A 27,247-nucleotide genomic window follows, 5' to 3' on the forward strand; every position below is an offset into this window, starting at 1 on the left:
GCAGTTGCCATTTAGTTTATATATTATTTATTTATTTGTTAAAACGGCCACTGTTATTTATACTGTTTTATTGCTGAAAAAAGGAAAACCTTTGTATTGTTTTGTCTGGCCAAAATATTTTGAATAAAATATATATTTTTTAAAAGATAGTTACTTTCAATGAAGGTGTGAGCCATTGTTTTTGGCTTCATTCAAAATCCTGTTTGTCTTGTTTGCTAAGCCTGCTTGGCCAAGGCTACCTGCATTTTACTATCCTTCCCTGGCAGCTGCTGTTCACCCTTTGTGGGATCTTTCCCTGATTTCTCTCCTGTTTCTCTCAGGCCAGATATTGCCAGACTTTCATGTTTCAAATGAAACATCTTTCCATATTTTCAATAACGGGGTGAAACCCACGCAGACACGGGGAGAATGTGCAAACTCCACACGGACAGTGACCCAGGATCAGGATCGATCCTGGTGCCGTGAGGCAGAGGCAGCAGTGCAAACCACTGTGCCACCCTGGGACATCTCCATGTTTTTTTTGTTTTATAAATTTAGAGTATCCAGTTAATTTTTTTTACAATTAAGGGGCAATTTAGCGCGGCCAATCCACCTACCCTGCACATCTTTGGGTTGTGGGGTTGAAACCCACGCAGACAGAGGGAGAATGTGCAAACTCCACACGGACAGTGACCCGGGGCCGGGATCGAACCCGGGTCCTCAGCGCCGCAGTCCCAGTGCTAACCACTGCGCAACATGCCGCCCGGAACATCTCCAAGTTAACCACACACACTCTCCACTCATTACTCACAGCAATGAAACAATGCTGAACAACAGTTTACAAAGAGACTTTTATTGTTCTTAATTAAATAAATCACCATCTGGATTGAAGAGATTAACAACCGAGTACACCTTGTAGAAATTGGTTTTGCACATTGACTTTTCACAATTCCGGGGGTAATGCAGACTCTGGCTTCGGGACAGTCTGGAGCTAATGTTCCTCGGCAATCCTCTTTATGTAGTTATCAGATTCTGGAATTCTGCAATATCAGAACAGCTACTTACACCTTTTGGCTCACAAAGTTATTTTGTGCCCCATTCCCCTCTCCAAAATTGGGAAGCAGCAAATGACAAAACCACTAGATAGGCACTCACTGACCACAAAATCATTTAGCAGAGATACAACCAAAACTTCACCTTCCAAATTGCCCTAACTCCTGGGGGTCAGGCTGGCTCCCGATTGAAAGTTAGTGCACATGGAACTGTCGCCCAGTGAGAGTCAGCACCTTCAGGAACTGTGTCCCAGTGAGAGTCAGCACCTTCAGGAACTGTGTCCCAGTGAGAGTCAGCACCTTCAGGAACTGTCCCAGTGAGAGTCAGCACCTTCAGGAACTGTCTCCCAGAGAGAGTCAGCACCTTCAGGAACTGTCTCCCAGAGAGAGTCAGCACCTTCAGGAACTGTCTCCCAGAGAGAGTCAGCACCTTCAGGAACTGTGTCCCAGTGAGAGTCAGCACCTTCAGGAACTGTCCCAGTGAGAGTCAGCACCTTCAGGAACTGTGTCCCAGTGAGAGTCAGCACCTTCAGGAACTGTCTCCCAGTGAGAGTCAGCACCTTCAGGAACTGTGTCCCAGTGAGAGTCAGCATCTTCAGGAACTGTGTCCCAGTGAGAGTCAGCACCTTCAGGAACTGTGTCCCAGTGAGAGTCAGCACCTTCAGGAACTGTGTCCCAGTGAGAGTCAGCACCTTCAGGAACTGTGTCCCAGTGAGAGTCAGCACCTTTGGGAACTGTCCCCCAGTGAGAGTCAGCACCTTCAGGAACTGTGTCCCAGTGAGAGTCAGCACCTTCAGGAACTGTCGCCCAGTGAGAGTCAGCACCTTCAGGAACTGTCGCCCAGTGAGAGTCAGCACCTTTGGGAACTGTGTCCCAGTGAGAGTCAGCACCTTCAGGAACTGTGTCCCAGTGAGAGTCAGCACCTTCAGGAACTGTCGCCCAGTGAGAGTCAGCACCTTCAGGAACTGTCGCCCAGTGAGAGTCAGCACCTTCAGGAACTGTCGCCCAGTGAGAGTCAGCACCTTCAGGAACTGTGTCCCAGTGAGAGTCAGCACCTTCAGGAACTGTCCCCCAGTGAGAGTCAGCACCTTCAGGAACTGTCCCCCAGTGAGAGTCAGCACCTTCAGGAACTGTGTCCCAGTGAGAGTCAGCACCTTCAGGAACTGTCTCCCAGTGAGAGTCAGCACCTTCAGGAACTGTGTCCCAGTGAGAGTCAGCACCTTCAGGAACTGTGTCCCAGTGAGAGTCAGCACCTTCAGGAACTGTGTCCCAGTGAGAGTCAGCACCTTTGGGAACTGTGTCCCAGTGAGAGTCAGCACCTTCAGGAACTGTCGCCCAGTGAGAGTCAGCACCTTCAGGAACTGTCGCCCAGTGAGAGTCAGCACCTTCAGGAACTGTCGCCCAGTGAGAGTCAGCACCTTCAGGAACTGTCTCCCAGTGAGAGTCAGCACCTTCAGGAACTGTGTCCCAGTGAGAGTCAGCACCTTCAGGAACTGTGTCCCAGTGAGAGTCAGCACCTTCAGGAACTGTGTCCCAGTGAGAGTCAGCACCTTTGGGAACTGTGTCCCAGTGAGAGTCAGCACCTTCAGGAACTGTCGCCCAGTGAGAGTCAGCACCTTCAGGAACTGTCGCCCAGTGAGAGTCAGCACCTTCAGGAACTGTCGCCCAGTGAGAGTCAGCACCTTCAGGAACTGTACCCCAGTGAGAGTCAGCACCTTCAGTAACTGTCCCCCAGTGAGAGTCAGCACATTCAGGAACTGTGTCCCAGTGAGAGTCAGCACCTTCAGGAACTGTGTCCCAGTGAGAGGCAGCACCTTCAGGAACTGTGTCCCAGTGAGAGTCAGCATCTTCAGGAACTGTGTCCCAGTGAGAGTCAGCACCTTCAGGAACTGTGTCCCAGTGAGAGTCAGCACCTTCAGGAACTGTGTCCCAGTGAGAGTCAGCACCTTCAGGAACTGTCCCCCAGTGAGAGTCAGCACCTTCAGGAACTGTCCCAGTGAGAGTCAGCACCTTAAGGAACTGTCTCCCAGAGAGAGTCAGCACCTTCAGGAACTGTCTCCCAGAGAGAGTCAGCACCTTCAGGAACTGTCTCCCAGAGAGAGTCAGCACCTTCAGGAACTGTGTCCCAGTGAGAGTCAGCACCTTCAGGAACTGTCCCAGTGAGAGTCAGCACCTTCAGGAACTGTCTCCCAGTGAGAGTCAGCACCTTCAGGAACTGTGTCCCAGTGAGAGTCAGCACCTTCAGGAACTGTCTCCCAGTGAGAGTCAGCACCTTCAGGAACTGTGTCCCAGTGAGAGTCAGCACCTTCAGGAACTGTGTCCCAGTGAGAGTCAGCACCTTCAGGAACTGTGTCCCAGTCAGAGTCAGCACCTTCAGGAACTGTGTCCCAGTGAGAGTCAGCACCTTTGGGAACTGTGTCCCAGTGAGAGTCAGCACCTTCAGGAACTGTCGCCCAGTGAGAGTCAGCACCTTCAGGAACTGTCGCCCAGTGAGAGTCAGCACCTTCAGGAACTGTCGCCCAGTGAGAGTCAGCACCTTCAGGAACTGTACCCCAGTGAGAGTCAGCACCTTCAGGAACTGTCGCCCAGTGAGAGTCAGCACCTTCAGGAACTGTGTCCCAGTGAGAGTCAGCACCTTCAGGAACTGTGTCCCAGTGGGAGTCAGCACCTTCAGGAACTGTGTCCCAGTGAGAGTCAGCACCTTCAGGAACTGTGTCCCAGTGAGAGTCAGCACCTTCAGGAACTGTCTCCCAGTGAGAGTCAGCACCTTCAGGAACTGTGTCCCAGTGAGAGTCAGCACCTTCAGGAACTGTGTCCCAGTGAGAGTCAGCACCTTCAGGAACTGTGTCCCAGTGAGAGTCAGCACCTTTGGGAACTGTGTCCCAGTGAGAGTCAGCACCTTCAGGAACTGTCGCCCAGTGAGAGTCAGCACCTTCAGGAACTGTCGCCCAGTGAGAGTCAGCACCTTCAGGAACTGTCGCCCAGTGAGAGTCAGCACCTTCAGGAACTGTACCCCAGTGAGAGTCAGCACCTTCAGGAACTGTCCCCCAGTGAGAGTCAGCACATTCAGGAACTGTGTCCCAGTGAGAGTCAGCACCTTCAGGAACTGTGTCCCAGTGAGAGTCAGCACCTTCAGGAACTGTGTCCCAGTGAGAGTCAGCACCTTCAGGAACTGTCTCCCAGTGAGAGTCAGCACCTTCAGGAACTGTCTCCCAGTGAGAGTCAGCACCTTCAGGAACTGTCCCCCAGTGAGAGTCAGCACCTCCAGGAACTGTGTCCCAGTGAGAGTCAGCAGTTTCAGGAACTGTGTCCCAGTGAGAGTCAGCACCTTCAGGAACTGTCCCCCAGTGAGAATCAGCACCTTCAGGAACTGTCTCCCAGAGAGAGTCAGCACCTTCAGGAACTGTATCCCAGTGAGAGTCAGCACCTTCACGAACTGTCCCCCAGTGAGAGTCAGCACCTTCAGGAACTGTCCCCCAGTGAGAGTCAGCACCTTCAGGAACTGTGTCCCAGTGAGAGTCAGCACCTTTGGGAACTGTCCCCCAGTGAGTGTCAGCTCCTTCATGAACTGTCCCCCAGTGAGAGTCAGCACCTTCAGGAACTGTCCCCCAGTGAGAGTCAGCACCTTCAGGAACTGTGTCCCAGTGAGAGTCAGCACCTTCAGGAACTGTGTCCCAGTGAGAGTCAGCACCTTCAGGAACTGTGTCCCAGTGAGAGTCAGCACCTTCAGGAACTGTGTCCCAGTGAGAGTCAGCACCTTCAGGAACTGTCGCCCAGTGAGAGTCAGCACCTTCAGGAACTGTGTCCCAGTGAGAGTCAGCACCTTCAGGAACTGTGTCCCAGTGAGAGTCAGCACCTTCAGGAACTGTGGCCCAGTGAGAGTCAGCACCTTCAGGAACTGTGGCCCAGTGAGAGTCAGCACCTTCAGGAACTGTGTCCCAGTGAGAGTCAGCACCTTCAGGGACTGTGTCCCAGTGAGAGTCAGCACCTTCAGGAACTATGTCCCAGTGAGAGTCAGCACCTTCAGGAACTGTCTCCTAGTGAGAGTCAGCACCTTCAGGAACTGTGTCCCAGTGAGAGACAGCACCTTCAGGAACTGTCCCCAGTGAGAGTCAGCACCTTCAGGAACTGTGTCCCAGTGAGAGTCAGCACCTTTGGGAACTGTCCCCCAGTGAGAGTCAGCACCTTCGGGAACTGTCTCCCAGTGAGAGTCTCAGCACCTTCAGGACCTGTCCCCCAGTGAGAGTCAGCACCTTCAGGAACTGTCCCCAGTGAGAGTCAGCACCTTCAGGAACTGTGTCCCAGTGAGAGTCAGCACCTTTGGGAATTGTCCCCCAGTGAGAGTCAGCACCTTCGGGAACTGTCTCCTAGTGAGAGTCAGCACCTTCAGGAACTGTCCCCCAGTGAGAGTCAGCACCTTCAGGAACTGTCTCCTAGTGAGAGTCAGCACCTTCAGGAACTGTCCCCCAGTGAGAGTCAGCACCTTCAGGAACTGTCCCCCAGTGAGAGTCAGCACCTTCAGGAACTGTGTCCCAGTGAGAGTCAGCACCTTCAGGAACTGTCATCCAGTGAGAGTCAGCACCTTCAGGAACTGTGTCCCAGTGAGAGTCAGCACCTTCAGGAACTGTGTCCCAGTGAGAGTCAGCACCTTCAGGAACTGTGTCCCAGTGAGAGTCAGCACCTTCAGGAACTGTGCCCCAGTGAGAGTCAGCACCTTCAGGAACTATGTCCCAGTGAGAGTCAGCACCTTCAGGAACTGTATCCCAGTGAGAGTCAGCACCTTCAGGAACTGTGTCCCAGTGAGAGTCAGCACCTTCAGGAACTGTGTCCCAGTGAGGGTCAGCACCTTCAGGAACTGTGTCCCAGTGAGAGTCAGCACCTTCAGGAACTGTGTCCCAGTGAGAGTCAGCACCTTCAGGAACTGTGTCCCAGTGAGAGTCAGCACCTTCAGGAACTGTGTCCCGGTGAGAGTCAGCACCTTCAGGAACTTTGTCCCAGGGAGAGTCAGCACCTTCAGGAACTGTGACCCAGTGTGTCTGCACCTTCAGGAAAGGAGGAAAATTACACAAATTTGGCACTCAAATAACTTGCTTTTGAAGCAACACTTATTCAATTTGTCTTTTTAAATAATGAACCATTCCTTGAGCTTACAGTCAGTAACTCTCGGAAGTTCTATGTATGTGTTGGGAGTGATGAGCGGGCGAGTTATTTGTTAATATTTAAACACTTACCAGAAAAATCGATTCTCCCATCACCATTCACATCTCCAGCCGATACAAAACTGGCCGTTTCAGAGTCACTCAGAGCCCGTGCTTTAGAACAGAAATGCTGAAGAAATGACCTTCAATATATAAAAAAAAAACCTGCATCAGAACCTTGAGCGAGGAGACAAATTAGCAGGACAGCAGTGTCTCTGTTTGTGTGTGTGTATGTCAGGGGCAGACCTGTGATGTCGTTAGATATCCTGCTGTCAGTTACAACCAGTGTCAATTTGTTTTTAAATTATTATTGTCACAAGTCGGCTTACATTAACACTGCAATTGGGCAGCACGGTGGCGCAGTGGTTAGCACTGCTGCCTCACGGCGCCGAGGTTCCAGGTTCGATCCCGGCCCTGGGTCACTGTCCGTGTGGAGTTTGCACATTCTCCCCGTGTCTGCGTGGGTTTTGCCCCCACAACCCAAAGATGTGCAGGATAGGTGGATTGGCCACGCTAAATTGCCCCTTAATTGGAAAAATAATAATTGGGTGCTCTAAATTTACAAATCAAAACAAAAAACACTGCAAAGAAGTTACTGTGAAAAGCCCCTAGTCGCCACACTCGGCACCTGTTCGGGTACACAGAGGGAGAATTCAGAATGTCCAATTCACCTAACAGCACGTCTTTCGGGACTTGTAGGAGGAAACCGGAGCACCCGGAGGAAACCCACGCAGACACGGGGAGAACGTGCAGACTCCGCACAGACAGTGACCCAAGCCGGGAATTGAACCCAGTTCCCTAGCGCTGTGAAGCAACAGTGCTAACTACTGTGCGACCGTGCCGGCCAAGTATGAGATCTCAATAAAAGTAAGAACTCCTTCCCCAGTGGCTATTTCCTGTTTCCCCTGTTCCATTCCCTGTCTGCAGTGTGGTTTTCCTGCTCTCAGTCCTGTTATTATTTCATGTTAGTATTTCGAACAAAATCAATCGGTTCCATACTTGAGCTCGCGTTTCTCTATGAAGCCACTTTTGTCGTTGTCAAGAATGGCGAAGATTTTCTCGATCTCTTCTGCAGATTTCTTGGCCAGGCCTGATGTTCTGGAGAATTTCTTGAGGTGGAAGGTGCCAGGAGCTGAAAGAGGACAGAGTTAGTCACAGGAGGGCAGCTGATGCCCCTCATCGTGAGGACAGAACTCTCAGAATGTGTTCAATACCGTTGGGAAGGAGAAAGGAGTGGACGAGAACGTATCGAATAGTGAAGCAGGCGGAAGGGCCCAGTGGCCACAAACTGCTCCGAATTCACATATGCTTCTTTTTTTAAATTTAGAGTACCCAATTCATTTTTTCCAATTAAGGGGCAATTCAGCGCGGCCAATCCACCTACCCTGCACATCTTTGGGTTGTGGGGGCGAAACCCACACAGACACGGGGAGAATGTGCAAACTCCACACGGACAGTGACCCTGGGCTGGGATTCGAACCTGGGACCTCGGTGCCATGAGGCCTCAGTGCTAACCACTGCGCCGTCGTGCAGCCCCCGAATTCACATATTCTTATGTCCCTAAATCAGCTTCAATGAAGGAGCAGAGAATTAGACACTTCCTGTCAGCATTCTAGGGTATGATTCAACCAAAATAAGTAAAGTGATCATACAGAACGGAGATATTGGATACACTCGTGGTAATCTTCCAAGAATCCTTAAATTCAGGAAAAGTTCCAGAGGATTGGAAAACTGTCAATATGAAACCTTGATTCCAAAAAAAGAGGGAGGCAAAAAAATAAAGTAAGTATCGGCCAGTTTGCTTAACTTCGGTCATTTGGAAACTGTTCCAATCCATTATGAAGGATTTACTCGCAGAGTATTGAGAAATGCAGAATATAATCAAGCAGAGACAGCATGGCATCAAGAAGGGGAAGTCATGTCTGACAAATCTATTAGAATTCTTTGTGGTGGTAACGAGCAGGGTAGATGAAGGGGAATTAGTCGATGTAATGTAGTTGGATTTCCATAAGACCATAAGACATAGGAGCGGAAGTGAGGCCATTCGGCCCATCGAGTCCACTCCACCATTCAATCATGGCTGATTTCAACTCCATTTACCCGCTCTCTCTCCATCGCCCTTAATTCCTCGAGAAATCAAGAATTTATCAACTTCTGTCTTAAAGACACTCAACGTCCCGGCCTCCACCGCCCTCTGTGGCAATGAATTCCACAGACCCACCACTCTCTGGCTGAAGAAATTTCTCCTCATCTCTGTTCTAAAGTGACTCCCTTTTATTCTAAGGCTGTGCCCCCGGGTCCTAGTCTCCCCTGCTAATGGAAACAACTTCCCTACGTCCACCCTATCTAAGCCATTCATTATCTTGTAAGTTTCTATTAGATCTCCCCTCAACCTCCTAAACTCCAATGAATATAATCCCAGGATCCTCAGACGTTCATCGTATGTTAGGCCTACCATTCCTGGGATCATCCGTGTGAATCTCCGCTGGACCCGCTCCAGTGCCAGTATGTCCTTCCTGAGGTGTGGGGCCCAAAATTGCTCACAGTATTCTAAATGGGGCCTAACTAATGCTTTATAAAGCTTCAGAAGTACATCCCTGCTTTTATATTCCAAGCCTCTTGAGATGAATGACAACATTGCATTTGCTTTCTTAATTACGGACTCAACCTGCAAGTTTACCTTTAGAGAATCCTGGACTAGGACTCCCAAGTCCCTTTGCACTTCAACATTATGAATTTTGTCACCGTTTAGAAAATAGTCCATGCCTCTATTCTTTTTTCCAAAGTGCAAGACCTCGCACTTGCCCACATTGAATTTCATCAGCCATTTCTTGGACCACTCTCCTAAACTGTCTAAATCTTTCTGCAGCCTCCCCACCTCCTCCATACTACCTGCCCCTCCACCTATCTTTGTATCATCGGCAAACTTAGCCAGAATGCCCTCAGTCCCGTCATCTAGATCGTTAATATATAAAGAGAACAGCTGTGGCCCCAACACTCAACCCTGCGGGACACCACTCGTCACCGGTTGCCATTCCGAAAAAGAACCTTTTATCCCAACTCTCTGCCTTCTGCCTGACAGCCAATCGTCAATCCATGTTAGTACCTTGCCTCGAATACCATGGGCCCTTATTTTACTCAGCAGTCTCCCGTGAGGCACCTTATCAAAGGCCTTTTGGAAGTCAAGATAGATAACATCCATTGGCTCTCCTTGGTCTAACCTATTTGTTATCTCTTCAAAGAACTCTAACAGGTTTGTCAGGCACGACCTCCCCTTACTAAATCCATGCTGACTTGTCCTAATCCGACCCTGCACTTCCAAGAATTTAGAAATCTCATCCTTAACAATGGATTCTAGAATCTTGCCAACAACCGAGGTTAGGCTAATTGGCCTATAATTTTCCATCTTTTTCCTTGTTCCCTTCTTGAACAGGGGGGTTACAACAGCGATTTTCCAATCCTCTGGGACTTTCCCTGACTCCAGTGACTTTTGAAAGGTCATAACTAACGCCTCCACTATTTCTTCAGCTATCTCCTTTAGAACTCTAGGATGTAGCCCATCTGGGCCCTGAGATTTATCAATTTTTAGACCTCTTAGTTTCTCTAGCACTTTCTCCTTAGTGATGGCTACCATATTCAACTCTGCCCCCTGACTCTCCGGAATTGTTAGGATATTACTCATGTCTTCTACTGTGAAGACTGACGCAAAGTACTTATTCAGTTCCTCAGCTATTTCCTTGTCTCCCATCACAAAATTACCAGCGTCATTTTGGAGCGGCCCAATGTCAACTTTTGCCTCCCGTTTGTTTTTAATGTATTTAAAGAAACTTTTACTATCATTCCTAATGTTACTGGCTAGCCTACCTTCATATTTGATCCTCTCTTTCCTTATCTCTCTCTTTGTTATCCTCTGTTTGTTTTTGTAGCCTTCCCAATCTTCTGACTTCCCACTACTCTGCCACATTATAGGCTTTCTCTTTTGCTTTGATGCATTCCCTAACTTCCTTTGTCAGCCATGGCTGCCTAATTCCCCCCTCTGATAACCTTTCTTTTCTTTGGGATGAACCTCTGTACTGTGTCCTCAATTACTCCCAGAAACTCCTGCCATTGCTGTTCTACTGTCTTTCCCACTAGGCTCTGCTCCCAGTCGATTTTCGTCAGTTCCTCCCTCATGCCCCTGTAGTTACCTTTATTTAACTGTAACACCTTTACATCTGATTCTACCTTCTTTCTTTCAAATTGGAGATTGAATTTGACTGCCTCCTAAGTGCTCCCTTACTTTAAGATCTTTAATCAAGTCTGGCTCATTACATAACACTAAGTCCAGAATGGCCTGTTCCCTCGTGGGCTCCATCACAAGCTGTTCCAAAAAGCCCTCCTGTAAACATTCAATGAATTCCCTTTCCTTGGGTCCACTGGCAGTATTATTTACCCAGTCCACCTGCATATTGAAGTCCCCCATGATCACTGTGACCTTGCCTTTCTGACATGCACTTTCTATTTCGTGGTGCATTTTGTGCCCCTGGTCCTGACCACTGTTAGGAGTCCTGTACATAACTCCCATTATGTTTTTTTTGCCTTTGTGGTTCCTCAACTCTACCCACACAGACTCCACATCATCTGACCCTATGTCGTTTAGTGCTATTGATTTAATTTCATTCCTAATTAACAAGGCAACCCCGCCCCCTCTGCCCACCTCTCTGTCTTTTCGATAGGTTGTGAATCCCTGGATGTTTAAATGCCAGTCCTGAACCCCCTGCAACCATGTCTCTGTGATGCCTACCACATCATACCTGCCAGTCACAATCTGGGCCACAAGCTCATCTACCTTGTTCCGTACACTGCGCGCATTTAAATATAGCACCTTTAATTCTCTATTGACCGTCCCTTTTTGTTTTCTTAGTGTGGTGGACCTGGGTTTACTGAGCCTTTCCATACACTGTCATATTTTGTGGGATGGGGACAATCGTAACCACTCTTGAGTTTTGTCTGTTCGTGTTTTTTTGTATTCCTAAGCAGCTACGCTCCCCGCTGATTACTTCACCTCTTGGTTCCCTGACTTTCCCTTCCCCCCCAATCTTTAGTTTAAAGTCCTATTGACCACCCTATTTACTCTTTTCGCCAGAAGGAAAAAGGTGACTTATGTAAGGCTGAGGAAACAAGGTTCAGACAGGGCATTGGAGGGATACAAGATAGCCAGGAGGGAACTGAAGAAAGGGATTAGGAGAGCTAAGAGAGGGCATGAACAATCTTTGGCTGGTAGGATCAAGGAAAACCCCAAGGCCTTTTACACATATGTGAGAAATATGAGAATGACTAGAGCGAGGGTAGGTCCGATCAAGGACAGTAGCGGGAGATTGTGTATTGAGTCTGAAGAGATAGGAGAGGTCTTGAACGAGTACTTTTCTTCTGTATTCACAAATGAGAGGGGCGATATTGTTGGAGAGGACAGTGTGAAACAGATTGGTAAGCTCGAGGAAATACTTGTTAGGAAGGAAGATGTGTTGGGCATTTTGAAAAACTTGAGGATAGACAAGTCCCCCGGGCTTGACGGGATATATCCAAGGATTCTATGGGAAGCAAGAGATGAAATTGCAGAGCCGTTGGCAATGATCTTTTCGTCCTCACTGTCAACAGGGGTGGTACCAGGGGATTGGAGAGTGGCGAATGTCGTGCCCCTGTTCAAAAAAGGGACTAGGGATAACCCTGGGAATTACAGGCCAGTTAGTCTTACTTCGGTGGTAGGCAAAGTAATGGAAAGGGTACTGAAGGATAGGATTTCTGAGCATCTGGAAAGACACTGCTTGATTAGGGATAGTCAGCACGGATTTGTGAGGGGTAGGTCTTGCCTTACAAATCGTATTGAATTCTTTGAGGAGGTGACCAAGCATGTGGATGAAGGTAGAGCAGTGGATGTAGTGTACATGGATTTTAGTAAGGCATTTGATAAAGTTCCCCATGGTAGGCTTATGCAGAAAGTAAGGAGGCATGGGATAGTGGGAAATTTGGCCAGTTGGATAACGAGCTGGCTAACCGATAGAAGTCAGAGAGTGGTGGTGGATGGCAAATATTCAGCCTGGATCCCAGTTACCAGTGGCGTACCGCAGGGATCAGTTCTGGGTCCTCTGCTGTTTGTGATTTTCATTAATGACTTGGATGAGGGAGTTGAAGGGTGGGTCAGTAAATTTGCAGACGATACGAAGATTGGTGGAGTTGTGGATAGTAAGGAGGGCTGTTGTCGGCTGCAAAGAGACATAGATAGGATGCAGAGCTGGGCTGAGAAGTGGCAGATGGAGTTTAACTCTGAAAAGTGTGAGGTTGTCCATTTTGGAAGGACAAATATGAATGCGGAATACAGGGTTAACGGTAGAGTTCTTGGCAATGTGGAGGAGCAGCGAGATCTTGGGGTCTATGTTCATACATCTTTGAAAGTTGCCACTCAAGTGGATAGAGCTGTGAAGAAGGCCTATGGTGTGCTCGCGTTCATTAACAGAGGGATTGAGACTTCCGGGTGCGGCGATGACCAGCTGAGTCGCACGTTTCGGCAGCTCCCTGTGAAACGGACTTTTGGGCTCTTGATAGGAGCCCCAACGGCAATTTTAACGGCTGAAAACACCGTGCGGTAAACCAGAAGGGTGTTCCCCCTGGACACGGATGGAAAAAGGAGAGGAAAGTGGCCGGATTGCAGCGGATCCTTTGGAACAACGGCAAGGAAGGCAAGCAGAAACCAAGATGGCGTCGGAAGGTGGCAGTTTCATATGGGGCCCTGAACAACAAGAGTTTTTGAAACGCTGCGTGGAGGAGATAAAAAAGGAAATGAAGAAAGAGTTGTTGGCCCCGATATTACAGGCGATTGAAGGGCTGAAAGAGGAACAAAAGACCCAGGAGCAGGAGCTTCGGGTCGTGAAGGCGAAAGCAGCTGAGAATGAAAACGATATACAGGGCCTGGTGGTGAAGTCGGAGATACAGGAGGCACACCAGAAACGATCTGTGGAGAGGTTGGAGGCACTGGAAAATAACGCAAGGAGGAACAACTTGAGGATTCTTGGCCTTCCTGAAGGTGTGGAGGGGGCGGACGTCGGGACATATGTGAGCACGATGCTGCACTCGTTAATGGGAGTGGAGGCCCCGACGGGTCCGTTGGAGGTGGAGGGAGCATACCGAGTTATGGTGCGAGGACCGAGAGCAGGAGAAGCTCCCAGAGCCATAGTGGTGAGATTTCTCCGTTTTAAGGATAGAGAAATGGTCCTTAGATGGGCGAAGAAAACTCGGTGTAGTAAATGGGAGAACGCGGTGATCCGCGTCTATCAAGATTGGAGTGCGGAGGTGGCGAGAAGGAGGGCGAGCTTTAATCGGGCCAAAGCGGTACTTCACAAAAAAAAGATAAAGTTTGGAATGCTGCAACCGGCAAGACTGTGGGTCACATATCAAGGGAGGCACCACTACTTTGAGACGGCGGATGAAGCGTGGACTTTTATTGTAGAAGAAAAATTGGAATGATTGGACTACGAAAATGAACGTTTGGACAAAGTGGTGGGACGAGTGGGGGGGGGGGGGGGGGGCGAAGAGGGATTGTATTGTATGATTAATCCTGCGGTATGGTAACTTTTCTTTCTCCCACAGGTGGTGATGGGGGGAGGTGGGGAGGGAGAGGAGATGGGGCGTTGGCCATGGGAGGCGGGGCCGAGGGAGAGGCGCGGGCTTGGTTCTCGCGCTATGATAATTATGGCGGGAATAGAGAAGCAGGAAGGAGGGGGCACCGCACGGGGCGAGCCGTGATCACGGGGGGAAGCCGAGGTCAGCCAGAGTTTGCTGACTTCTGGGAGCAACATGGGGGGAGTAATTACGCTAGCGGGGGGTCTAGCGGGGGGGGGGGGAGGGGGGAATTACTGGGTTGCTGCTGCTGGGGAAAGGGGGGAGTGGGTGCGGGAAAGGATGGGCGGGGGGGCACCGTCTGGGAGAAATACAGCCGCGTGGGAACTGGGCGAGAAGCTGGAAAAAGATGATGGCTAACCGGCAAGGGGGGGGGGGGGGGGAAGCCCCCCAACTCGGCTGATCACGTGGAACGTGAGGGGGCTTAACGGGCCGATAAAGAGGGCACGAGTACTCGCACACCTTAAGAAACTTAAAGCAGATGTGGTCATGTTACAGGAAACGCACCTGAAACTGATAGATCAGGTTAGGTTGCGCAAAGGATGGGTAGGGCAGGTGTTCCATTCGGGGCTGGATGCGAAAAACAGGGGGGTGGCTATATTAGTGGGGAAGCGGGTAATGTTCGAGGCAAAGACTATAGTGGCGGATAACGGGGGCAGATACGTGATGGTGAGTGGCAAATTACAGGGAGAGATGGTGGTGTTGGTAAACGTGTATGCCCCGAATTGGGACGATGCCAATTTTATGAGGCGAATGCTAGGACGCATCCCAGACCTAGAGACCGGAAAGCTGATAATGGGGGGAGACTTTAACACGGTGTTGGAACCAAGGCTGGATAGGTCGAAGTCCAGGACTGGTAGGAGGCCGGCAGCAGCCAAGGTGCTTAAGGATTTTATGGAGCAGATGGGAGGGGTGGACCCGTGGAGATTCAGTAGACCTAGGAGTAAGGAGTTCTCGTTTTTCTCCTATGTCCATAAAGTCTATTCACGCATAGACTTTTTTGTGTTGGGTAGGGCATTGATCCCGAGGGTGAGGGGAACGGAATATACGGCTATAGCCATTTCGGATCATGCCCCACACTGGGTAGACTTGGAGATAGGGGAGGAAACAAGAGGGCGTCCACCCTGGAGAATGGATATGGGACTAATGGCGGATGAGGGGGTGTGCTTAAGGGTGAGGGGATGCATTGAAAAGTACTTGGAACTCAATGACAATGGGGAGGTTCAGGTGGGAGTGGTCTGGGAGGCGTTGAAGGCGGTGGTTAGGGGGGAGCTGATATCAATAAGGACACATAAAGGGAAGCAGGAGAGTAAGGAACTGGAGCGGTTGTTGCAAGAACTTTTGAGGGTGGACAGACAGTATGCGGAAGCACCGGAGGAGGGACTGTATAGGGAAAGGCAAAGGCTGCATGTGGAATTTGACTTGCTGACCACAGGCACTGCAGAGGCACAATGGAGGAAGGCGCAGGGTGTACAGTATGAATATGGAGAGAAGGCGAGCAGATTGCTGGCACACCAATTGAGGAAAAGGGGAGCAGCGAGGGAAATAGGGGGGGTGAGAGACGAAGATGGAGAGACGGAGCGGGGAGCGGAGAGAGTGAATGAAGTGTTCAAGACATTTTATAAAAAATTGTATGAAGCTCAACCCCCGGATGGGAGGGAGAGAATGATGGAGTTTTTGGATCGGCTGGAAATTCCCAAGGTGGAAGAGCAGGAAAGGATGGGATTGGGAGCACAGATCACGGTAGAAGAAGTGGTGAAAGGAATTAGGAACATGCAGACGGGAAAGGCCCCGGGACCGGACGGATTCCCAGTTGAATTTTACAGAAAATATTTGGACTTGCTCGCCCCGCTACTGACGAGGACCTTCAACGAGGCAAAGGAAAGGGGACAACTGCCCCCGACTATGTCAGAAGCAACGATATCGCTTCTTTTAAAGAAGGAAAAGGATCCGCTACAATGCGGGTCCTACAGACCAATCTCCCTCCTCAATGTAGATGCCAAGGTCTTGGCCAAGGTAATGGCAATGAGAATAGAGGAATGTGTCCCGGGGGTGGTTCATGAAGACCAAACTGGGTTTGTGAAGGGGAGACAGCTGAACACGAACATACGGAGGTTGTTAGGCGTAATGATGATGGCCCCACCAGAGGGTGAAACGGAGATAGTAGTGGCGATGGATGCCGAGAAAGCATTTGATAGAGTGGAGTGGGATTATCTGTGGGAGGTGTTGAGGAGATTTGGGTTCGGAGAGGGGTATGTTAGATGGGTGCAGCTGTTGTATAGGGCCCCAGTGGCGAGTGTGGTCACGAATGGACGGGGATCGGCATATTTTCGGCTCCACAGAGGGACAAGGCAGGGATGTCCTCTGTCCCCATTACTGTTTGCACTGGCGATTGAGCCCCTGGCGATAGCGCTGAGAGGTTCCAAGGGATGGAGGGGAATACTTAGGGGAGGAGAAGAACACCGGGTATCTTTATATGCGGATGATCTGCTACTATATGTGGCGGATCCAGCGGAGGGGATGCCAGAAATAATGCGGATACTTGGGGAGTTTGGGGATTTTTCAGGGTATAAATTGAACATGGGAAAGAGTGAGCTGTTTGTGGTGCATCCAGGGGAGCAGAGTAGAGAAATAGAAGACCTACCGTTGAGGAAGGTAACAAGAGACTTTCGTTACCTGGGGATCCAGATAGCTAAGAATTGGGGCACATTGCACAGGCTAAATTTGACGCGGTTGGTGGAACAGATGGAGGAAGATTTCAAGAGATGGGACATGGTAGCATTGTCAATGGCAGGGAGGGTGCAGGCAGTTAAGATGGTGGTCCTCCCGAGATTCCTTTTTGTGTTTCAGTGTCTCCCGGTGGTGATCACGAAGGCTTTTTTCAAAAGGATAGAAAAGAGTATTATGGGTTTTGTTTGGGCCGGGAAGACTCCGAGAGTGAGGAAGGGATTCTTACAGCATAGTAGGGATAGGGGGGGGCTGGCACTACCGAGCCTAAGTGAGTATTATTGGGCCGCTAATATTTCAATGGTGAGTAAGTGGATGGGAGAGGAGGAAGGAGCGGCGTGGAAGAGATTAGAGAGGGCGTCCTGTAGGGGGACCAGCCTGCAGGCTATGATGACAGCCCCATTGCCGTTCTCACCAAGGAACTATACCACGAGTCCGGTGGTGGTAGCTACACTGAAGATTTGGGGACAGTGGAGACGACATAGGGGAAAGACCGGAGCACTGGGGGGGTCCCCGATAAGAAACAACCATAGGTTTGCCCCGGGGGGAATGGATGGGGGATATGGAATGTGGCAAAGAGCAGGTATAACGCAATTGAAAGATCTATTTGTGGATGGGAAGTTTGCGAGTCTGGGAGCGCTGACCGAGAAATATGGGTTGCCCCAAGGGAATGCATTCAGGTACATGCAATTGAGGGCTTTTGCGAGGCAGCAGGTGAGGGAATTCCCGCAGCTCCCGACACAAGAGGTGCAGGACAGAGTCATCTCAAAGAAATGGGTGGGGGACGGTAAGGTGTCGGATATATATAGGGAATTGAGAGACGAAGGGGAGACTATGATGGACGAACTAAAAGGGAAATGGGAAGAAGAGCTAGGGGAGGAGATTGAGGAGGGGATGTGGGCAGATGCCCTAAACAGGGTAAACTCGTCGTCCTCGTGCGCCAGGCTAAGCCTGATTCAGTTTAAGGTATTACACAGGGCACATATGACTGGAACACGGCTCAGTAAATTTTTTGGGGTGGAGGATAGGTGTGCGAGGTGCTCGAGAAGCCCAGCGAATCATACCCATATGTTTTGGTCATGCCCGGCACTACAGGGGTTTTGGATGGGGGTGACAAAGGTGCTTTCGAAAGTAGTAGGAGTCCGGGTCGAACCAAGCTGGGGGTTGGCTATATTTGGGGTTGCACAAGAGCCGGGAGTGCAGGAGGCGAAAGAGGCCGATGTTTTGGCCTTTGCGTCCCTAGTAGCCCGGCGCAGAATATTGCTAATGTGGAAAGAAGCCAAGCCCCCGGGGGTGGAGACCTGGATAAATGATATGGCGGGGTTCATAAAGTTAGAGCGGATTAAGTTCGTCCTAAGAGGGTCGGCTCAAGGGTTTACAAGGCGGTGGCAACCGTTCGTCGAATATCTTGCGGAAAGATAGATAGGGGAGAACAAAGAAGGCAGCAGCAGCAGCCCAGAACTTGGGGGGTGGGGGGTGGGGGTGTGTGGCCTGAGACAAGGCAGTTGCCAATTAGGGCTAGTTTTTATTTTTGTTATTTAATATTTATTTATTTGTTGTTGTTTTCTTTTGTTCTTGTTTAAATAAAAAAGGTCATTATTATCTGTATTGTTATAATGTTGTGTAAAGGATGCACAATGTACTGTGTTGGTTGACCAAAAATTTTCAATAAAATATTATTTAAAAAAAAAAACAAAAAAAAAAAAACAGAGGGATTGAATTTAAGAGCCGTGAGGTGATGATGCAGCTGTACAAAACTTTGGTAAGGCCACATTTGGAGTACTGTGTACAGTTCTGGTCGCCTCATTTTAGGAAGGATGTGGAAGCTTTGGAAAAGGTGCAAAGAAGATTTACCAGGATGTTGCCTGGAATGGAGAGTAGGTCTTACGAGGAAAGGTTGAGGGTGCTAGGCCTTTTCTCATTAGAACGGAGAAGGATGAGGGGTGACTTGATAGAGGTTTATAAGATGATCAGGGGAATAGATAGAGTAGACAGTCAGAGACTTTTTCCCCAGGTGGAACACACCATTACAAGGGGACATAAATTTAAGGTGAAAGGTGGAAGATATAGGAGGGATATCAGAGGTAGGTTCTTTACCCAGAGAGTAGTGGGGGCATGGAATGCACTGCCTGTGGAAGTAGTTGAGTCGGAAACATTAGGGACCTTCAAGCAGCTATTGGATAGGTTTATGGATTACAGTAAAATGATAGTGTAGATTTATTTGTTCTCAAGGGCAGCACGGTAGCATTGTTGATAGCACAATTGCTTCACAGCTCCAGGGTCCCAGGTTCGATTCCGGCTTGGGTCACTGTCTGTGCTGAGTCTGCACGTCCTCCCCGTGTCTGCGTGGGTTTCCTCCGGGTGCTCCGGTTTCCTCCCACAGTCCAAAGATGTGCGGGTTAGGTGAATTGGCCAATGATAAATTGCCCTTAATGTCCAAATTGCCCTTAGTGTTGGGTGGAAGTGTTGAGTTTGGGTAGGGTGCTCTTTCCAAGAGCCGGTGCAGACTCAAAGGGCCGAATGGCCTTCTTCTGCACTGTAAATTCAATGTTAATCTATGATTAATCTAGGACAAAGGTTCGGCACAACATCGTGGGCCGAAGGGCCTGTTCTGTGCTGTATTTTTCTATGTTCTATGTTCTAACACTGGTCCCAGCTCGGTTCAGGTTTCCAAAATGCATTTGATAAGCTGCCACACAAAAGGCTACTTAATTGCATGGGTCTTGCCCCCACAGACCGAGGATGTGCTGGTTAGGCGGATTGGCCATGCTAAATTGCCGCTTAATGGAACAAAAAATAATTGGTTACTCTAAATTTATTTTAAAAAGGCAACTTAATAAGATAAGAGCCCATGGTGTTGGGGGAAGTACATTAGCATGGACAGGGGATAGGCTACATGGTAGAAGACAGGGTGATAAGGGGGGCATTTTCAGTATGGCGACCTGTAACTAGTGGGAATATCATAGAGATCAGTGCCAGGGCCACAATTATTTACCACATATATTATTGAACTGGATGATGGGAATGAATGCATGATTGCCAAGTTTGCAGAAGACACACAAATAGGTGGGAAGGCAAGTGGTGAGGATGACACAAAGAATCTACAAAGGGATATAGACAGGTTAGGTGAGTGGGAAGATGGAATATAATGTAGGAAAATGTGAAATTAGGCACTTTGGTAGAAAGAATAAAGAAGCTGAATATTATTTGAATAGAAAAAGACCGCTGGAAATTCCAGGGATTTGTGCATAATTCATAAAAAGCTAGCACGCAAGTTCAGAAGGTAATTGGGAGGTAATGTGTCACTGAATAAATCAACGTGTCTCAGACAGGATCATTGTGTCACAGACAGTATCAATGTGTCACAGACAGGGTCAATGTGTCACTGAATAAATCAACGTGTCTCAGACAGGATCATTGTGTCACAGACAGGGTCAATGTGTCACAGACAGGGTCAATGTGCCACAGACAGGGTCAATGTGTCACAGACAGGGTCAATGTGTCACAGACAGGGTCAATGTGTCACTGAATAAATCAACGTGTCTCAGACAGGATCATTGTGTCACAGACAGTATCAATGTGTCACAGACAGGGTCAATGTGTCACAGACAGTGTCAATGTGTCACAGACAGGGTCAATGTGTCACAGACAGTGTCAATGTGTCACAGACAGGGTCAATGTGTCACAGACAGGGTCAATGTGTCACAGACAGGGTCAATGTGCCACAGACAGTATCAATGTGTCACAGACAGGGTCAATGTGTCACAGACAGGGTCAATGTGTCACAGACAGGGTCAATGTGTCACAGACAGAATCAATGTGTCACAGACAGGGTCAATGTGTCACAGACAGGGTCACTGTGTCACAGACAGGGTCAATGTGTCACAGACAGGGTCAATGTGCCACAGACAGTACCAATGTGTCACAGACAGGATCAATGTGTCACAGACAGGGTCAATGTGTCACAGACAGGGTCAATGTGTCACAGACAGGATCAATGTGTCACAGACAGGGTCAATGTGTCACAGACAGGGTCAATGTGTCACAGACAGGGTCAATGTGCCACAGACAGGGTCACTGTGTCACAGACAGGGTCAATGTGTCACAGACAGGATCAATGTGTCACAGACAGGGTCAATGTGTCACAGACAGGGTCAATGTGTCACAGACAGTATCAATGTGTCACAGACAGGGTCAATGTGTCACAGACAGGGTCAATGTGTCACAGACAGGGTCAATGTGTCACAGACAGGGTCAATGTGCCACAGACAGGGTCAATGTGTCACAGACAGGGTCAATGTGCCACAGACAGGGTCAGTGTGTCACAGACAGGGTCAATGTGTCACAGACAGGGTCAATGTGTCACAGAATAAATCAACTTGTCTCAGACAGTATCAATGTGTCACAGACTGTCAATGTGTCACAGACAGGGTCAATGTGTCACAGACAGGGTCAATGTGTCACAGACAGGATCAATGTGTCACAGACAGGATCAATGTGTCACAGACAGGGTCAATGTGTCACAGACAGGGTCACTGTGTCACAGACAGGATCACTGTGTCACAGACAGGGTCAATGTGTCACAGACAGGGTCAATGTGTCACAGACAGGATCAATTTGTCACAGACAGTATCAATGTGTCACAGACTGTCAATGTGTCACAGACAGGGTCAATGTGTCACAGACAGGATCACTGTGTCACAGACAGTATCAATGTGTCACAGACAGGATCAATGTGTCACAGACAGGGTCACTGTGTCACACACAGTATCAATGTGTCACAGACAGTATCAATGTGTCACAGACAGGATCAATGTGTCACAGACAGGGTCAATGTGTCACAGACAGGGTCAATGTGTCACAGACAGGGTCAATGTGTCACAGACAGGGTCAATGTGTCACAGACAGGGTCACTGTGTCACAGACTGTCAATGTGTCACAGACAGGGTCAATGTGTCACAGACAGGGTCAATGTGTCACAGACAGGGTCAATGTGTCACAGACAGGATCAATGTGTCACAGACAGGATCAATGTGTCACAGACAGGGTCAATGTGTCACAGACAGGGTCAATGTGTCACACACAGGGTCAATGTGTCACAGACAGGGTCAATGTGTCACTGAATAAATCAACGTGTCTCAGACAGGATCATTGTGTCACAGACAGGGTCAATGTGTCACAGACAGGGTCAATGTGTCACAGAATAAATCAACTTGTCTCAGACAGGGTCAATGTGTCACAGACAGGGTCAATGTGTCACAGACAGGGTCAATGTGTCACAGACAGTGTCAATGTGTCACAGACAGTGTCAATGTGTCACAGACAGGGTCAATGTGTCACAGACAGTGTCAATGTGTCACAGACAGGGTCAATGTGTCACAGACAGGGTCAATGTGTCACAGACAGGGTCAATGTGTCACTGAATAAATCAATGTGTCTCAGACAGGATCATTGTGTCACAGACAGTGTCAGTGTGTCACAGACAGGGTCAATGTGTCACAGACAGGGTCAATGTGTCACAGACAGGGTCAATGTGTCACAGACAGGGTCAATGTGTCACAGAATAAATCAACTTGTCTCAGACAGGATCAATGTGTCACAGACAGTGTCAATGTATCACAGACAGGGTCAATGTGTCACAGACAGGGTCAATGTGTCACAGACAGGGTCAATGTGTCACAGACAGAATCAATGTGGCACAGACAGGGTCAATGTGTCACAGACAGGGTCAATGTGTCACAGACAGGGTCAATGTGTCACAGACAGGGTCAATGTGTCACAGACAGGATCAATGTGTCACAGACAGGATCAATGTGTCACAGACAGTATCAATGTGTCACAGACTGTCAATGTGTCACAGACAGGGTCAATGTGTCACAGACAGGGTCAATGTGTCACAGACAGGGTCAATGTGCCACAGACAGGGTCACTGTGTCACAGACAGGGTCAATGTGTCACAGACAGGATCAATGTGTCACAGACAGGGTCAATGTGTCACAGACAGGGTCAATGTGTCACAGACAGGATCAATGTGTCACAGACAGGGTCAATGTGTCACAGACAGGGTCAATGTGTCACAGACAGGGTCAATGTGCCACAGACAGGGTCAATGTGTCACAGACAGGGTCAATGTGTCACAGACAGGGTCAATGTGTCACAGACAGGGTCAATGTGTCACAGACAGGATCAATGTGTCACAGACAGGATCAATGTGTCACAGACAGGATCAATGTGTCACAGACAGGGTCAATGTGTCACAGACAGTGTCAATGTGTCACAGACAGGGTCAATGTGTCACAGACAGGGTCAATGTGTCACAGACAGGGTCAATGTGTCACAGACAGTATCAATGTGTCACAGACTGTCAATGTGTCACAGACAGGGTCAATGTGTCACAGACAGGATCAATGTGTCACAGACAGGGTCACTGTGTCACAGACAGGATCACTGTGTCACAGACAGGATCAATGTGTCACAGACAGGGTCAATGTGTCACAGACAGGGTCAATGTGTCACAGACAGGGTCACTGTGTCACAGACAGGATCACTGTGTCACAGACAGGGTCAATGTGTCACAGACAGGATCACTGTGTCACAGACAGGGTCAATGTGTCACAGACAGGATCAATGTGTCACAGACAGTATCAATGTGTCACAGACTGTCAATGTGTCACAGACAGGGTCAATGTGTCACAGACAGGGTCAATGTGTCACAGACAGGGTCAATGTGTCACAGACAGGATCACTGTGTCTCAGACAGTGTCAATGTGTCACAGACAGGGTCAATGTGTCACAGACAGTATCAATGTGTCACAGACAGGATCAATGTGTCACAGACAGTGTCAATGTGTCACAGACAGGGTCAATGTGTCACGGACAGGGTCAATGTGTCACGGACAGGGTCAATGTGTCACAGACAGGGTCAATGTGTCACGGACAGGGTCAATGTGTCACGGACAGGGTCAATGTGTCACGGACAGGGTCAATGTGTCACAGACAGGATCAATGTGTCACAGACAGGATCAATGTGTCACAGACAGGGTCAATGTGTCACAGACAGTATCAATGTGTCACAGACAGTATCAATGTGTCACAGACAGGGTCAATGTGTCACAGACAGGGTCAATGTGTCACAGACAGGATCAATGTGTCACAGACAGTATCAATGTGTCACAGACTGTCAATGTGTCACAGACAGGGTCAATGTGTCACAGACAGGATCAATGTGTCACCGACAGGATCAATGCGTCACAGACAGGGTCACTGTGTCACAGACAGGATCACTGTGTCACAGACAGGATCAATGTGTCACAGACAGGATCAATGTGTCACAGACAGGGTCAATGTGTCACAGACAGGGTCAATGTGTCACAGACAGGGTCACTGTGTCACAGACAGGATCACTGTGTCACAGACAGGGTCAATGTGTCACAGACAGTATCAATGTGTCACAGACAGTATCAATGTGTCACAGACTGTCAATGTGTCACAGACAGGGTCAATGTGTCACAGACAGGGTCAATGTGTCACAGACAGGATCACTGTGTCTCAGACAGTGTCAATGTGTCACAGACAGGGTCAATGTGTCACAGACAGTATCAATGTGTCACAGACAGGATCAATGTGTCACGGACAGTGTCAATGTGTCACGGACAGGGTCAATGTGTCACGGACAGGGTCAATGTGTCACGGACAGGGTCAATGTGTCACGGACAGGGTCAATGTGTCACGGACAGGGTCAATGTGTCACGGACAGGGTCAATGTGTCACAGACAGGGTCACTGTGTCACAGACAGGATCACTGTGTCACAGACAGGGTCAATGTGTCACGGACAGGGTCAATGTGTCACGGACAGGGTCAATGTGTCACAGACAGGGTCAATGTGTCACAGACAGGGTCAATGTGTCACAGACAGAGTCTCAGTCATGTTCCATCTGCTCCAAGGAAAACAACCCCAGCCTTTGCAAACTTCTTTCATAGCTGAAACTTAGACATCATCCTGGTAAATCTCCTCTGTGCCCTTTCCAGTGCTATCCCATCCCTCCTATTCTGTGGATTGCAGAACTGTACACAGTACTCTCGCTGTGTCCTAACCAACATTTTTATTACAGTTCCAGCATCACCTGGTTTAGGGGCTAGTTTAGCACAGTGGTCTAAACAGCTGGCTTGTAATGCAGAACAAGGCCAGCAGCGCGGGTTCAATTCCCGTACCAGCCTCCCCGAACAGGCGCTGGAATGTGGCGACTAGGGGCTTTCACAGTAATTTCATCACCGCCTACTTGTGACAATGTGATTATTATTATTACCTCCCTGCTCTTAAACTCTGTGCCTCGGCTAATAAAGGCACAAAAACCAATTGTCTTCTTAACCACTGTACCCACCTGCTCTGCTACCTTAAGGGACGGGTGTACATGCAGACCAAGGTCCCTCTGACCCTCGCTGCTTCCCAGGGTCCTGCCGTTTATCCTGTATTCCTTTGCCCTGTTTGTCCGGCCCAAGTGCCTCACCTCCCACTTACCCAGACTCAATTCCATTTGCCTCTGACCAGCCCCTCGGACCAGCCCGTCTGTATCCTCCTGTAATCGGAGGCTATCCTCCTCACTATTTACCACCCACCGATTTTCATATCATCCTCAAACTTACTGATCAACCCTCCTACATTCATGTCTAAATCATTTATATAAACCACAACAGCAAGGGCCCCTCACCGATCCCTGCGGGATCCCACTGGACACAGGCTTCCTGTCAGAAACACCCCTCGCCCATCACCCTCTGCTTCCTGCCTCTCAGCCAATTCTGGATCCAATTTGCCAAATTTCCTTGGATTCCGTGGGCTCTTACCTCCGCTGTCAGCCTCCCGTGTGGAACCTTATCGAAAGCCTTGCTGAAGCCCAAGCCGACTTCGTCAAATACGTTTCCCTCATCTACACTCCTGGTCACCTCTTTGGAAAAGTCAATGAAGTTGGTCAGACATGACCTCCCCTTAACCAAACCACGCTGACTGTTCCTGATTAATCCCCGCCTCTCCAAATGCTGATTCATTCTGTCTCTCAGATTTGCTGCCAATAGATTCCCCACCGCTGAGGTTAGACTGACTGGTCTGCAGTTTCCTGCTTTATCCCTTCTCCCTGCTTGAATACCGGAACCACAGTGGCGATCCCCCAGTCCCCCAGCACCTCTCCTGTGGCCAGAGAGGAATTGCAAATGATTGCCAGCGCCCCTGCTACTCTCTCCCTTGACAGGGTCCATGTGTCACAGTCTGCGATCAAGTTACAGGTGAGGACTGCGCCACACATAGCTACACCCTCAAATGTGAGCTGAGATTGATTATCTGAGTGAAGAATGTGGGAATGATTGGTGTAATGACGCTGGATTAGGGAGGGTGAAGTGAATCCCACACGTTTGAATGAGACTTTAGGGGAACCTGGAAATTCAACAATCAATAAGAGATAATGAAGAGTTTTGGGAAGTGACTTTACCGTTACATTCAGCGAGAGCAGCGGCCACATCATCAGCAGTAAGGAAATCAGTGATCTTCATTGTAAACCTGTGAACAAGACGTGATTGTACACGTTACAGCCTGGAATAAACTGACGGAATATTTCAATCTCATTCATTCATTGAGCAAACATTCCAGCCCCTTCACAAAGGGGAGATGGGTGGGGTGGGGAGAGGGGGGGCAGTGGTAATGTCACTGGATTAGTAATTGGGTGGCCCAGGCTAATGTACTGGGACAAGAGATCATGGCATCTAGTGGAATTTTAATTCACGTGATAACCTACATTTAACATTAGTCTGAGTAAGGATTTTTTCTTTATAAATTTAGAGTACCCAATTTATTTTTTCCAATTAAGGGGCAATTTAGCGCGGCCAATCCACCTGCCCTGCACATCTTTGGGTTGTGGGGGTGAAACCCACGCAAACACGGGGAAAATGTGCAAACTCCACACGGACAGTGACCCAGGGCCGGGATCGAACCCGGGTCCTCGGCGCCGCGAGGCAGCAGTGCTAACCAATGTGCCACCGTGCTGCCCCTAGTCTCAGTAATGATGACCATGAAACCATTGCCGATTGTTGTAAAAACCCATCTGGTTCACTAATGTCCTTCAGGGAAGGAAATCTGCCGTCCTTACCCGGTCTGGCCTACACGTGACTCCAGACCCACAGCAATGCCCCCTGCAATGATGTGACAAGCCCGTTCGTTCAGAACAATTAAGGATGGCAACCCACACATCCCATGAATAATCAATTTTTGAAAAACTGGTCACTCTCTCTCTTTCGCTCTGTGAAGATCTCTGTTTCACTCTGAATTAAATTTCTCCGATTCGCTCGATAGGTAACAATCTCTCTCTCTCTCTCTCAGGGAGCACATTAAACTCTCATCCATCAGTAAAATTCTGAGCAATCCGGTTTCTGTAGCAAATTGAGAAGCATTAATTCCCCTCCTGCTGCTGAAGAGTGTGAAGATCGCCTTGGACCTGTGTCTGTAAGATTTTCATTTCACCCACCTCACAAAGTTGCTGTCCCAAACTTCTTAGCGTATTTCTGATGATAATCTAACAAAGTAGACTAAATAACACTTACCCTTGTGTTGCTGTGTATCTAAGGCAGGTCGTGGAGATTTGAGTGTGTTGCCA

The 27,247-nt window shown here is 49.0% G+C and overlaps 1 protein-coding gene across 1 annotated transcript; it reads right to left on the reverse strand.

Annotated features, from left to right (window-relative positions):
* Positions 1 to 811: 811 nt before the first annotated feature.
* On the reverse strand, positions 812 to 27,247 carry LOC140403796 (parvalbumin, thymic-like). The gene is made up of 5 exons (XM_072491958.1): positions 27,195 to 27,247; positions 26,090 to 26,157; positions 7,229 to 7,361; positions 6,263 to 6,372; positions 812 to 1,019 (listed from the first exon to the last, which is right to left on the reverse strand). The coding sequence occupies exons 2-5, from the start codon at positions 26,148 to 26,150 to the stop codon at positions 994 to 996; spliced, it is 330 nt and encodes a 109-aa protein (XP_072348059.1). The 5' UTR covers positions 26,151 to 26,157; positions 27,195 to 27,247; the 3' UTR covers positions 812 to 993.

This window comes from Scyliorhinus torazame, chromosome 29, assembly GCF_047496885.1.
Source record: "Scyliorhinus torazame isolate Kashiwa2021f chromosome 29, sScyTor2.1, whole genome shotgun sequence".
Taxonomy (NCBI): Eukaryota; Metazoa; Chordata; class Chondrichthyes; order Carcharhiniformes; family Scyliorhinidae; genus Scyliorhinus; species Scyliorhinus torazame.